General features: G+C 46.8%; 1 protein-coding gene across 1 annotated transcript in view; it reads left to right on the plus strand.

The window, feature by feature from the left end:
• The first annotated feature begins 2,145 nt into the window (after window positions 1-2,145).
• Window positions 2,146-13,325, plus strand: part of LOC137153281 (MORC family CW-type zinc finger protein 4-like) — a 36,793-nt gene continuing 25,613 nt past the window's right edge. Inside the window, exons 1-6 of the mRNA XM_067548432.1 lie at window positions 2,146-2,538; window positions 4,965-5,081; window positions 5,647-5,839; window positions 6,404-6,608; window positions 8,371-8,765; window positions 9,469-9,616. Of these exons, the coding sequence (XP_067404533.1) occupies window positions 2,531-2,538; window positions 4,965-5,081; window positions 5,647-5,839; window positions 6,404-6,608; window positions 8,371-8,765; window positions 9,469-9,616 (1,066 nt within the window). The 5' untranslated portion in view covers window positions 2,146-2,530. The remainder of the gene's footprint in view (window positions 2,539-4,964; window positions 5,082-5,646; window positions 5,840-6,403; window positions 6,609-8,370; window positions 8,766-9,468; window positions 9,617-13,325) is intronic.

Genomic DNA, 13,325 nt, shown 5'->3' on the forward strand with positions numbered 1-13,325 from the left:
CTGCAGTCTCTGTCTTACTGAAATTCACATTGACTCATACCATAGGAGATTGCATGGAGCTTCTTAGTTCTGCAGCATCTGTGTCCTTTTTCTGTGTTTTTGTACGTTTCATGTGTATTACTCAATTCTTGTTTGCTAGTATTTTAAACCCCAGTGAAGTCACATGACTAGCTTCTCCAGCTCAATTTTGCATTAAGATTGGATTTGATGACCTATATTAAGACCTAAACTTAGTGCATGCTGTTAACATCACTTAATTTAAAAAAGTTCAAGCAGTATATATTTGCTGCTGAAAGTTTTAAAGCCAGTCAAATCACTGAACTGGTGGAAGTCACTGGCTAAGCCCCAGGAACCAGTTTGTTGAAGTGCTAAATCAGCTTTTGAAAACAATAGCCTCTTCTGCAGATGCAGAGAATATTTTCTTCATTTCAGTTTATTCAGCTAGTTCAGTTCAATGACTAGTTCATTAACTGTTAAGCTGATTGGAGTTGGGGAAAAAAAGGAAGCTTGTTTTCTCTTCCAGTCTATGACAAAGTTGTTAGCAGATGAGATATTCTAGTTCTAAAATTCTGAAGGATGTGGTTACCAGAAACAATTAGTTCCATTCATTAAATACAGATAATACTTCCCTGTTTTAATAAATAGTCCTTAATACAAAACAGGTTTAGATAAACTTTTTTCTTATGTATTCAGCACATGTAAGCTTGCTTGCTTGTTTTCTTTGGTTAAATGAAATTTTTAAATGTGGGGTGAAGGGGGGATTTATAATTGAATTCCACATTCCATCCAAATAGACTTTGATCACCAATTTCTAACAATGTAAACATTAAGAATCTTAATTTGTTAAGCTATATATTACTTAAATGTGTATATAGTGTATCCTGATGAGCAAAAGTTACCAAATTTAGTGTAAAGGCTATTAGTTGCAAGTCATTTTTAATGATTAGCCAACTAATAAGAATCAACCTTTCTTTAGCAAACTAACTAAAGTACAAATGTAAAACAAGGTTGAAATTGGTAAATTAAAACAAAGTTCTCTGCTTGCTGACTTAAATCAGTCCATCCTAAATTGGGCATGTTTCCACTTCTGAAAATTTGGGCTGCAATCTGCTATCTCCAATAAGTAGTGTGCTCCCTTCCTCCTCGTACCCCACAAATCTTTTCTGACATGTTGTAATTTCAATAGCTCTTTTTTTCTGATTCAAAGATGGTTAATCAAGCTACAGGGAAAATGTAGGTGTTGGTCCCTGATGCTAGCGAGACAAGGTGGATGAGGAAATATCTTTTATTGGACCAGCTGTTTGTGAAAGAGACTAGCTTTTGAGCTTCATCAAGACCTGAAGAGCTCTGTGTAGCTTGAAAGCTTCTCTTTTACCAACATCAGCTGGTCCAATAAAAGATATTTCCTCACCCATCTTGTCTCTCCAGAGGAAAATTGGCATGTCTGAAACACTTAGCCCCCAATCCACAAAGGTTAGGAATGTTAGGAACCTAAATACATTTGTGCATCTGGGCCTTATCATCTAGCACTTGAAGTATTCAGTAAGCGCTTCTGTACCATACATGGATTGTGTGGATAAGTGGCAATAGACTTCTATCATCTATATGGTTTTAAACTGGTTTTATATGTTATTTGTAGGAATGGTGAAACTTGAGTGATCTTTGTTTTCTTATTAATGCAAAGGTAAATTCCCTATACCTGCCCTATGAGCAAATCACAGTACAACCCCCAAAAATGCTGATGGGGAAGGTGCATCTTCTCTACCCAAGTCTCTTCAACTCAGATTCATGAAGGGATGTACAAATATCCCCTGACAAACACTAAGTTTGTGAATTAGAGATGTTAATGCATTCTGTCCTTCCTCCTCACTTGGTTTGCCCCATCCCTCTAGTTGCCAGCTGAAATAAAGTAAGGGCCTAATTCTCCTGACATTTTACTGACTTTAATGGAGTTACTCTTACCTCTCACTTGTGTGAGGTCAGAATCAGGCCTTCAGTATTTTCAGTTACTATACAAATACATAATACTGAACAGGCCCTGCGCCGAGGGGCTTATGAGTCAGAGCTTGCTGCCCTATTCCCCTGAAGCTTTAGTGTAATAAGCACTGTGGGGCAAGGACTTGTCAGTGGTGGTAGAGTGCTTGGCATAAGGGGGCACTGATTGTGATTGGTGCCTAGGTCCCACCATAAACAGTGTGATTAGTAGCAGGGCCATGCTGAGGCAGTAGGCTCCAACTGCACCCCAGTCTGTGAGGAAACCCCTGTTCTGCTGTGGGGTCAAGGGCTGGGGTGATAATGGAGGCCCCACACTAAACTAAAGTCAGCCACACTGACTGACCCTTGCTAGAGCCTGGTACAGCCTGCCCCGGCGGGTTAGCACCACTGCACTACAACTCCCAGCAGCCCCTGGGACCCGCCCACCCATCCACTCGGGCCCTGCCGCAAGGAGCTGCTGGGAGTTGCAGTCCAGGCCCTCGGAGCTGGCTGCGGCCGGAGCGGCGGGGGGCGAGAGGTGCTGGGGGCCAGAGCTATGCGGAGGTGAGAGGAGGGCTCCGGCGAGGGCATCTCGCAGCCGGGCGCTCGTGACTCCCCCCCACAACCGGGGGCAGCCAGCGCCTGGGCTGCTGCTGGATTCGAGCAGCTGGGGGCTCCGGGGCCCTCTGTGGGGTTAGGGTGCTCTGGGTTGGGGTGCTCTGGGGGAGGAAGGATGGGGGTGCTCTGGGTTGGGGTGCTCCGGGGGAGGAAGGGAGAGAGTGGGGGAGCTGAGGGAAGGATGACGACTGAGGGGTGGAGGAGGAAGGCTGCCCAGGTGGGGAGAAAGTGAGGACTGGGTGTTTGGGGTTGCTCCGGAGGAGGCAGGGGAGCTTGGGGACAGGAAGGAAGGATGAGGAGTTGGGGTGCTCTGGGGGAGGAAGAATGGAGTTTGGGGGACCCTCTGGGGGGGATCTTTCCTTGTTTGCCAGTTCCTGTGAGACATCCTGTAATGCAGACTGCCTGTATGTGAATCCTAGCACTGCTAACTCTCATGATTTTATGCTGAGTCCCACAATACTTAGTGTTTTTCTAAAGCCCCAGTTCCTGGAATCAGGAGAGGGCAAGAACGTCTCAGCTTCCATTTAAAAAAAAGTTTTTAGCTTTTGTGATGGCAGAGAAAAACTTGAAAATACCAAGTGAGTATGTCCTAAAGGCTCTGAAACCTCAAGACACAGGAAAAGATCCCAGTATTTATTATTTTAAAATCTCATTATGTCAGTGTGGGGCCTGAGCCATGATTTTTGAGGCTTGGGGTTGGCCATTCTGGGGTGAAATCTTTCATGTTCCTATCATCCCCTGGAATGAGTGAGACCAGCCTGTCTGCTTTGCAGTGAAAGGTTTGAGCAGTTGCTATTTACTACCAAAGTTCAGTAGCATTGATGCAATACACTAAAAGCTTCTGTGTTAATTTCTTTCTACTCCCATGAAACACAGGAAAGGAGGGTGAGATGGGGGGAGTCTTTGGCAAGGGCAAAACCAACTAGAGATTTTAAAAAAGAAAGTTCCAGTTTAACATAGAGAGGACTTGGATTAAGTTGGCACATCATATCGCAATGGATAATAAAACAGAAAATATCATAATGCAACTATATAAATCCATGGTATGCCCACAGGTTGAATATCGCATGCAGTTCTGATTGCCCCATCTCAAAAAAAGATATATTAGAATTGAAAAAGTTACTGAGAAGGGCAACAAAAATGATGAGGGACACGGAACAGCTTCCATGTGAAGAGAGATTGAAAACACTGGGACTGCTGAGCTTAGAAAAGAGTTGACACAACCCCATGATCTGGGTGTCCCTAAATCTTTGACTGCCAGAAGAGGGACTGGCTGATGGGATGGATCGATTGAAATTGCCCTGTCTTGTTCATTTCCTTTGAAGCATCTAGTATCAGCCATTGTCAGAGACAGGATATTGGACTTGATGGACCATTGGTCTGATCCAGTATGGCGGTTTTTATGTTGTTATACTGGCACCTCTCTATGTTTCAACAGAATCTAAGCTTTTGTTCAAAAACAAAATGACATTTCCAGCTCTGATTGTTGTGAAGAAACCTTCACCTAATACTGGGGTGTTTGCCCAAATGTTTTCCAGTGCATGGCTGTCTGCCTGAGTTTAGAGGCAGCTGAAACAATAGCCCTAGGAGAGGTGTGGGCAGCTCCATTCATAGCAATAAAGTATTAAAGCAAGAATCTTAATAACTGTTTAGACATCTGCATTGTTAATCATTTCACTACTCATCACTTTAGCAAAAACATCCTATGTCACTAAGATTGTGAGTGGGGCTTGAAGAGTATCAACTATTTCTTCCCTCCCTTTATTCTGATCTTGGTACAGGCACTGAGAGAAGGAAACAAAAAGCTACAGAGCAGTAGATGCCAATGTCCTTTAAAGTTTTGTATGAAATAACAAATGCAAGGCAATGTGCCATTCATGGAGCAAGTTTTCCCTTAGAAAGGCAGATTGATAATCGAGTTATAACTATGTTCCAGCATGCTGCCAACTTCCCGCTTTCTTTGGCTGTCTCCAATGGCTTTGTTTTTGTTTTTTTGTGGGGGTTTTTTTTTTTGCACTGATTCATTTGAAGCTAGGCAGGATTCATTTTTTAAAATAGATCTTCTGTAAATAAAAATTACAGGATTGCATGTGAATAAAATAAACCATGCTCCTGGGATATTTTAAATTTTTCAAAAAGCATCTGTGCATCTTTCTAATTGACATCAGTGGGAATTTTGCAGTGAAGGTTATTTTTAGTTCCATCTTGTTCTTTATAGCCCATCTGGACTATCGCATTGTTTTCCTAGTGTTCTAATAAAGGGCTGGAAGACAGAATATCTGTGGATTTATAAATATGGTAGATTTGGGTGTGTGGGGAGTAAAGCAGTCTCTATAACTTACTGACCACCTCTGTTGTGTTTCCACGACCAGGGTCAACAGCAGCCTATCCAGCGATGACCACCTTCTGGAGGATTTGGAGACAGAAGGAGAAAGGCAGCTGAAAAGCCTCCTTCATCATCAGCTTGATACCGCTGTCTCCATTGAACAGTAAGCATTGAACTAGGCAGCAAAGCACAAGAGGCTGTTAGAGGCTAAAGGCTGCCCCTGCTGGCTCTTGGGTGCTGGCGGATGGAGCACATTCAGATTATGGAGGACAGCAGTACAGTAGCATTAATGCTATAGCAGGCAGATGATGAGCAGATAGTAGTGTAGGTGAGTCATGGGCAAATAGATGGAGGCAGGTTTCACAAGCAGAGCTTCCCGTGCTGTGTCTCACCCGAGCAGTGGAGCATGACTTTTGCTCCCAGCTTTCTCCTCATGCAAACACAAACTGCAGCTAGATTTTTCAGCCACTAGATGACACTGCAAATAATAGAAATATACATTGTTTGATACTCATGTGCCTTATATAGTCTTATAGTATCAGGTAAAAGAATATGGAGCATGCCCATCTTACAGAGGACAGCACCTTCAGAAACATAGCATCTCTAGTGCTCATGGTAGGCTGCTAGTGGTGAGAGCATGTCCAGGTTTTAAAGGCCAGCATCCTGTCCCACACACTTAATTTCTAAGTCCTAAGGACTACTTGCTTTGCTGTTGATTTGGGTTGCAGGTGCGTGTCCAAGCGGCGATGCTTCGCCCCAGCTGCTCTTTACAAGCCCTTTGGAGAAGAGGCGGCAGGGACTCTGACCTTAACGCAGTTTCAAGCGCTGCAGGAGAGTGAGCAAGAAACAGCCTCTCTTCGCGAATTGGGGCTCTCAGACTCAGAGATCCTGCTTTGGAAGAACCATGGTTCAACAGATAAGGTGAGGAAAGAGCTTTACTAGTAACAGCAGGAAGCCGGAACCCAGCATTGAGAGCCATCTAGAACATAATGGAGTCCGGAGTTCAAAGCTCTGCAGTGAATTAACAATGGACAATAATAAATTGCTGCTTTTAAGGCACCCTAAGCATTCTGCCAAGGAATGATTAACAGTATGTCTATGTTTCATAGAGCTACATTCACAAATAGATCAGAGAACAGGAGCAGATGCTACTCACTCCTCAGGTTTTATTCAGTTAAAGGGAGCCAGGAATATTGGGGTGTATGGATACAAGTAACCAAGGAGCAAAGCAAATGAAATCAGAGTGATCAGTAAGATCAGGAGAGAATGAGCTGCTCATCATTTTAACCCCCTATGTATAGTGGGTTCCTGGCTCTGAGTATGATAATGTCTCTGCCCTCATCCGGTGATAACAGAAGCTCTCACATCAGCCCCCCTTTGAGAGTAGCTCTTATTCTTAATTCAGTGCCACTCTAGTCTGAATTGCAGCGTCGCCCTAGAAGTGGGGTGGGTTTTCTCCTGAGCGATGCTGCTGATATATTTCAGGGTTCTGGGCTAGGGGCAGCCCCTGAAGCCATGAAGGAACGGCTGCAAGCCATCCAAGAGAAGATCACAGAGCGCCAGCGCATTTTGTCCCTGCCGCAGAGATTTGCTGGCAGCAAACAGCTGAGCCGGCGGGAGATGGAGATTGAGAACGCGCTCTTCCAGGGGACAGACCGTCACTCCTTCCTACGAGCGCTCTACCACCAAGGTACACGGGCTTCCAAATGCCACCAGTGCCCCTGGCAGGGTGGAAGTAACACGAGCAAGTGTTCTGTGAATGTAGATCTGGGGCAGTCTGGGGCATTTCCTTCTTGCCCTTTCTCCCTGAAGAAATAGATCTGCTTCTGCACCATGACGAGGTGGAGGGAAAAAGCTGTCTTCCTTTTGCCAAGAGCATCTTGCATGAACAGACTGTTTAAAGAAAGGACTCTCTAATATATGAGTCTGCACAGAGCCACTGTCAGATTGGACACCCCCACTAGCAGGCTGAACTCTGCGCTCTCTAACACTTGTGCAGCCAGATGGCATGGGTATAGCTGGAGACAGAGTTCAGCCTGGTATATTTAATAAGAGTAAGATGGTTCTCTTATTAATTATTTGTACTGCTGTAGTGCCTAGAGGCCCTTACCAAAATCAGTGCTTCTTCGTGCTAGGTAGTGTGCATACACATAGCAAAACTGTCCCTGTCCTGAATTGCTTACAGTGTAAATGTACAAGACAGACACGGGGTGGGACAGAAACTGAGGCACAGAGAGGCAAAAAGACTTGGCCAAGGTCACCCAACAGGGTCGGTGGCCTAGTCAGAAATAGAACCCAGGTGTCCTGATTCCTAGCCCCGTGCCCTCTCCACTTCACCACATTGCCTCTCATCTGAGCATCACTTTTCTCCTGCCTCTTTGTTGTATTCCTTCTCACAATCTGACCCTTATGCAGTGATGTCTGACACTGCCCTAGGAGACTGCAGAAACACATCATACACCAGATCATAGCAAAACTTATAAGGGTCGCATTTAAAGGGGTATTGCAAACCTAACAATTAGGTTTTGTTTGTTAGAAAAACAGTTTAATCCAGGTGCTTTTCACGACTTATTTTAAAAAATTATTTTTTAATTGTTGTTGTTTGTATTATCATAGTGGTCAGGAACCCTGGTTGTTGACTGAGGCCCCATTGTGCTACGTATTATACAAACACAGAGCAAAAAGATGGTCCTTGCCCCAAAAAGCTGACAATCTAATGACATCAATCCCCATTCCCACCTACAGCAGCAGCGTCCAGGAAGTGCAACTGCCTGAGGACTGACCGCTCTGGTGTCAGCACCCCAGCAGAGTGCAGTGTAACACAGTAAAAAAGCAGACTGATTAATGCTGCATGAATGGGAGGAAAGTACATTTCATTTTTGCCCTTTCTTCCATTAAATAAACTAAGGAAGGTGTTATTAGTAACCCAAGCAAAGAAACTCCTTTAAATCCATGATTTTAACCTGATGGTTTCCCTGAAAGCTCAAGAAAATGGTTTTGTTCAAAACAACATTTTAAAAAGCTGCATGGCAGCAAATAAGCTTCACTAGCCATAAGCACGGACCAGGTGGAGAAAGGTCTCTGCTAGCTGGAGTGCAGGGGAACCAGTCAATGGTGCTGATCTCTGGAACATGTCGAAATCAAGTGGCAGATTAGTTGGTTATAACATCTGCAGGATAATTGAGCCGGGAACGAGTGTTATAGAAAGTATTCTGGTAGAGATGCTGTTCTTTTCGGAAACCTGTTCTAATCTGGAATGCCATCTGATATTGCTGGTGGCCTACATTTTGCTTTTCAGTAACCCCCAAGCTCCTGTTGGAGGTTGGACTGAGCTGCCCTAAAGCAGAACTTCTTGCCATTGGGGCCCAGGCTCTAGCTGTCCGCAGTGATCTGTTCATTTACTTGTGGTGGTAGGTTTCATCATGTCACCATGTTTCTTTACTGTGGATTAGATGAAGCTCAGAAGAAGACGGTGAATGAGAAGGACCCCATGAGTCATTTGGAGACTGTCTGTCAAGAGATGCTAAGTAAGCCATTGCCTAGGGAATCCCAGTCTACAAAAAGTGATCTATGCTTGCCTTGCTTCCCGGCCCCAAATGAATCTGTGGTTAAGGATACCACACAGCTTCCGGACCAGGGGAAGCAGACAGAACAGTATGGAGGTCCCAGCTTCCCCGCGATGAAGAGAACAGGATCTGTGGCCCAGCAACCCAGCCTGGGGCCTTTGACTGTAAAGGAACCCGTGGAGTTCATCCCAGAAGAGGAGATCCTCAAGAATCGTCTCTCAGAGGAGGAGATCAGGAGCATCTCCCGGTTTTGCTCGTACAGGCCGGGAAAGCCAAGCAAGGTATGGTAAGGCCAAGCTGAAGGTAATAAACTGGGTATGTTTTTCCTTCCCAGTTATCACTGTACCATGCCCTAACGCAGAGCTGTGGGGATGCTGTTTTGGCACCTGTATTAGATTCATAGATTTCAAAGCTACAAGGGGTAAATATTCCTGCTTACTAAAGACTGAGCATCACCATAAGAGTGTGTGCAACCAAAGGAGGAGTAGCCTCTTCTGCTGGGGAAAAAGAGGGGGACCTTTGGAGTCAACAAAAGAGATTGCCCTGCTTAAATACTCCTAGGATACCTAACTTCCATCCATGCTTCAAACCCAGTCCCAGATGGACTATAGAGGGAGAAAGATCTCTGGCTCTCAGAGACGTAGACAAACATAGTGCCGCCTCCATAACTAGTCACGAGCAGTCTGCATTAAACCTTGTTTAACAGGCAGCAAGAGCTCATGATATAAATAACTGGAGCCAACAGGAACTTATGTAGATATGGCGTGATACAGCCTCAAAAAAGTCACAAGATATCTTCTAAACATACAACCACCAGTGTGGGGCAGAGGGGGTGAGAGGGGCAGAGCCAGCCCCTCCCCATGTGGGGCAGAAGGAGCTGTGGAAGTGAGGGGGAAGTTAGCTGTAAAGAGATGACCCTTCTCAGCACAAGGCTGTGATGACTCTCTCTCCCCCCCTGCTCCCATTGTTCTGGGGGCTGCTTAGGTGCTGTATCTGAAGAACCTGAGCCCTCGGGTGACAGTGAGGGAGCTGGTCTCACTGTTTGCTCGGTTCCAGGAGAAGGATGGCCCACCAATCCAGTTCCGCCTGCTGAGTGGCCGCATGAGGGGTCAGGCCTTCATCACCTTTCCCAGTAAGTTGCTCAGCTACATCTCACAGGCCTTTCCTGATGAATGAAGGTGCAGTGCCAGCTCCTCAGTGCACTGTGCTGGAAGGGCCACGGTCCCTGGGGTGAGATGGGAATCTGGCTTCCATACTTGTCTGACCTCAGCATCCCAGTGATGAATTCCAGCCTTGTCATAAAGTAAGAGGGGAATTCAGTGTCTTATGTTCACTCAGTGCTGACATTCCCCACACACTGCTCTACTGATCAGATCCCAGCACTATGCTGTATACAAGAGCTGTTAATGGCCAGGAGAAGACCACATAGTCTTGAGGTCTGTGTTTGAACCCAGTGGGCTCAAGAGCAGAGCTGGCTGTATGAGCAGTTATATGTACCCTGTAACCTGAGGTCACTTTACTCTCCTGTTCCAGGTGTCGAGGTTGCACGGGAAGCAATGCTGCTAGTGAACGGCTATAGCCTGCTGGGGAAAACGCTAGTGATGGAGTTTGGGAAAAGCAACATGCAGTCATTAGGTGTTGATTCTACCTCCCCCAGCTCGTGTGCCCTGGACAGTGCAGAGAAACCCACTACCAACTAGTGGACAAGCAATCTGTGGGGCTTGTGTGGATCATCATGGTTTGTAGTTACTCAGCTATTGGAACTGTCCTTTAATGCTCTGATTCTGAGCTCAACATTCAAATATATAAATCCCAGTGTGGGACAGGGGAGTCCTGGGAGATAAGTTCCTTCAGGTGAGACTCATAAGAAAACTAGAGACAACCCCACTTAGCATGGGGCAGAGGTGACTCTTGGGATGACAGGAACAGAGGCAACCCCTCCTGGTGTGGGGCAGAAGGGATGCTGAGATCACTGGCTTGATAACCAGACACTCTGATTTGAAGGAGTCTGAGGATCTTAAATTGCTGTGTGTTTGAACACTCATACCATGCAGCATGTTTTGAGGGGTGAGTACTATGCTGAATTCCATTCCGTATTTATTTTAAACAAATAGCTTTATGCTGTTTGTCCAGGATGTCTGTATTTCCACCACTAACATAGTATGTGTTAGCTTTTCTCTTTTGTTTTATATCTGTATTTTGGCACTGCCATCTGAATGGCCTTTAAGGGAGGAGAATATGTAAATAAATGTGTTCAAGTTGTGTTTTCCTAGTGCATGTCTCTGTTTCCCAGATATCTTTTTGGGTACTGCAGGAGCCTTCTATGTAGGGCCTTTCTTTTTGGACCAGATGTGTTTTGCTTTGCAGACTCTAGATAATAACAGCAGATCTCACTTCTTCCTCACAAGTTACTGTACTGGAACAGACCAGCAATGGTCTGCTTGGTCTGAAAGCCTGTCTCTGACAGTGGATAACACTGGAGGGTTCAGAAGAAGACATAAATGCCCCTGTTCTCACCCCACATCCATGTGGACAAATGCATTTGACTGTGCTGTGCTACGTGATTGGGAAAATTACTTGAACCCTCATGGTTGATTCACTAATACCCTGAAGCATAAAGATTGGTAGCCGTTGGAATTTTTCCCAGCTAGTCTCACTGCAGATGCTGCTGTTGATATAAATGTCCAATTGCTTTCTGAGAATTATGTTGTTTTCTTCAGAAATAGCTGCCTCTGTCAATAAATATGGCAGGTTGTTGTAATGCTTCTTCCCCATCATCCTGACTGTCTTTGGAGAGATGCATTTGAGTTCCCCTTGCCCTCTGATTGATGGAACCAGATTTCATGGCTTTAGCAGAGATGAGCTGCAACACCTGCCACACACCCAGAAGGGATACAGATTCCCTATAACAGCTGGTTCCTTCCCCAAGCAGCCAGCCAGTAGTCCAGCTGTCTGTTGCTTTTTTCTCTCCTTGCCTAGTCTCCCCTTAGCCTGTCAGTTTGATTTTTCTGGCTATTGTCTCTTTTGTCAGCTCTTGTTAGCCTTTCATCAAGTGCCATGCACAAAATCTAGGCTTGAGTTCAAATGTCAAATGGAGTGATATGTAGTGTCCTACTTGCAGTGCTGGGGGGATGGCTTTGGAGCAAAACAAAAGCAGAATGTAGAAGTGTTACTATATCCAGCCTTGAAGGATGCGCTGCATGCCATAACAGAGCTCTCTGGCTTTGGGGCTGGCCACCTTTGTCCTTACAAACTCTATAAGCCTAATTCTTCAAAACAGCAACATGATGGGCACAATATCTGAGGAGCATTCTTGGACTTTTCAAACACCAACATTGCTTTGGGGTCCCGAGTTTGGCGATCCCAGCCTGCTTAGTTTATGTTGCCATGCTATATTTGTGCATCATCAAGGTGATGGTTCTAAGCTCCATGCTGGCTGGGGTTTAAATTGACTTTCACAGGGAGTGGAGAAGGTGGCATTTTCTTCCACTTTACAAGAGAGTAGAAAACAGAGGGACATGTCAGAGAGAGGTCTAAATTATCCATTTTGTTTCCTTTCATTGGCATATCTTTTAATTCAGTTTACGCCTTTCATACCCACACTTCCCTGAACACGTGCATACTTGCATGATCATATAGACGTGATAGTGGGACCGGGGGATAAGATTAATCGCTGGGCAGGCAGGATGTGGGCAGAGGGGGTGAGAGCTCCATCAGCAGGGGCTAGAATCACCTTCCCCAATATACGTGGGAGAGGGGGGTGCACTAATTGTCACATGCATGCACCGGATGGCTTGGGGGAAGTTCAAAAACCACACTATTGTCCTTTCAAAAAACCCCATGATTTGTTTGGGTCTGACTCCTGATTTTTGAGGCTACGGGTACAGGAGAGGCAGGTCCAGGAGCCAGAGCAGGGCTGCTGCCCCCGGACGCTGGAGTTGCAGCAGGCACGGCTGGCAGTTAGTGCATATGTTGTATGCAAATAGAGCCAAGCGGCTCTTGAGGGAGCCCCATGTGGGGGGATCTCATTAGGAGCACTGAGAGGGCCGCCATGTTGCTGTACGGACGTGGAAGTTTCCTTTCGGAGGTCGCCATGTTGCTGTACGGCAGCGTGAAAGGGGTATCAGGACGGGGAGGGCTCCATGTTGCTGTACGGCAGCGTGCGTCTAGCAGGGCCACCATGTTGCCGTACGGCACGGGACGGGAGCCCGCTAGTGACAGACAGGGGGCCGCCATATTGCTGCGGGTGACGGCCGGAGCAAGGGGCTCTGTCTCGGCGCTGCCGCGGTGCGCTCGGAGCTGACACCCGACGCGGTTGCCCGGGCCGCCTGGCAGGGAGCCGCCATGGCCCGGAGGCTGAACACGGAGCAGGGCATCCGCCTGAGCGCGGTAGGTGCGGTGGGAGGGTGCGGGGCGGCGGGGCCCTGTACGCGGGAGCCCCGACCGGGCCCTGACCGCCCCGCTCTGTCCTGTCGCTCTCCCCGCAGATGAGCCCGCACTACCTGCAGAGCAACAGCACCAGCCACACGCGGCCCTTCAGCGCCATGGCCGAGCTGCTGGGTAAGGCCTGCGGGGCCCTGGAGGGTGTTCTGGGACCCGGGAGCTGTGCGGGCAGGGCACGGGGGGTGTGCACAGGCTGGGAGCTGTGCAGTGGGAGGTTGGGGGGCACCGGGGGTGTGTTCACAGCGCTGGTAACTGTGCAGTGGGGGGGGGGTTGGAGAGCACTGGGGAGTATGTTCGGGGCACTGGTAGATCAGTGGCAAGGGCTGGGCCGTGGAGGATGTGTATGGGTGGAGGGCACTGAGTGTGTGGGGTTGCTCCTTGCAGAATTACTTCAGTTC

This window comes from Emydura macquarii, unplaced genomic scaffold (assembly GCF_026122565.2).
Source record: "Emydura macquarii macquarii isolate MOO-44397 ecotype Brisbane River unplaced genomic scaffold, CSIRO-AGI_Emac_v2 contig_1253, whole genome shotgun sequence".
Taxonomy (NCBI): Eukaryota; Metazoa; Chordata; order Testudines; family Chelidae; genus Emydura; species Emydura macquarii.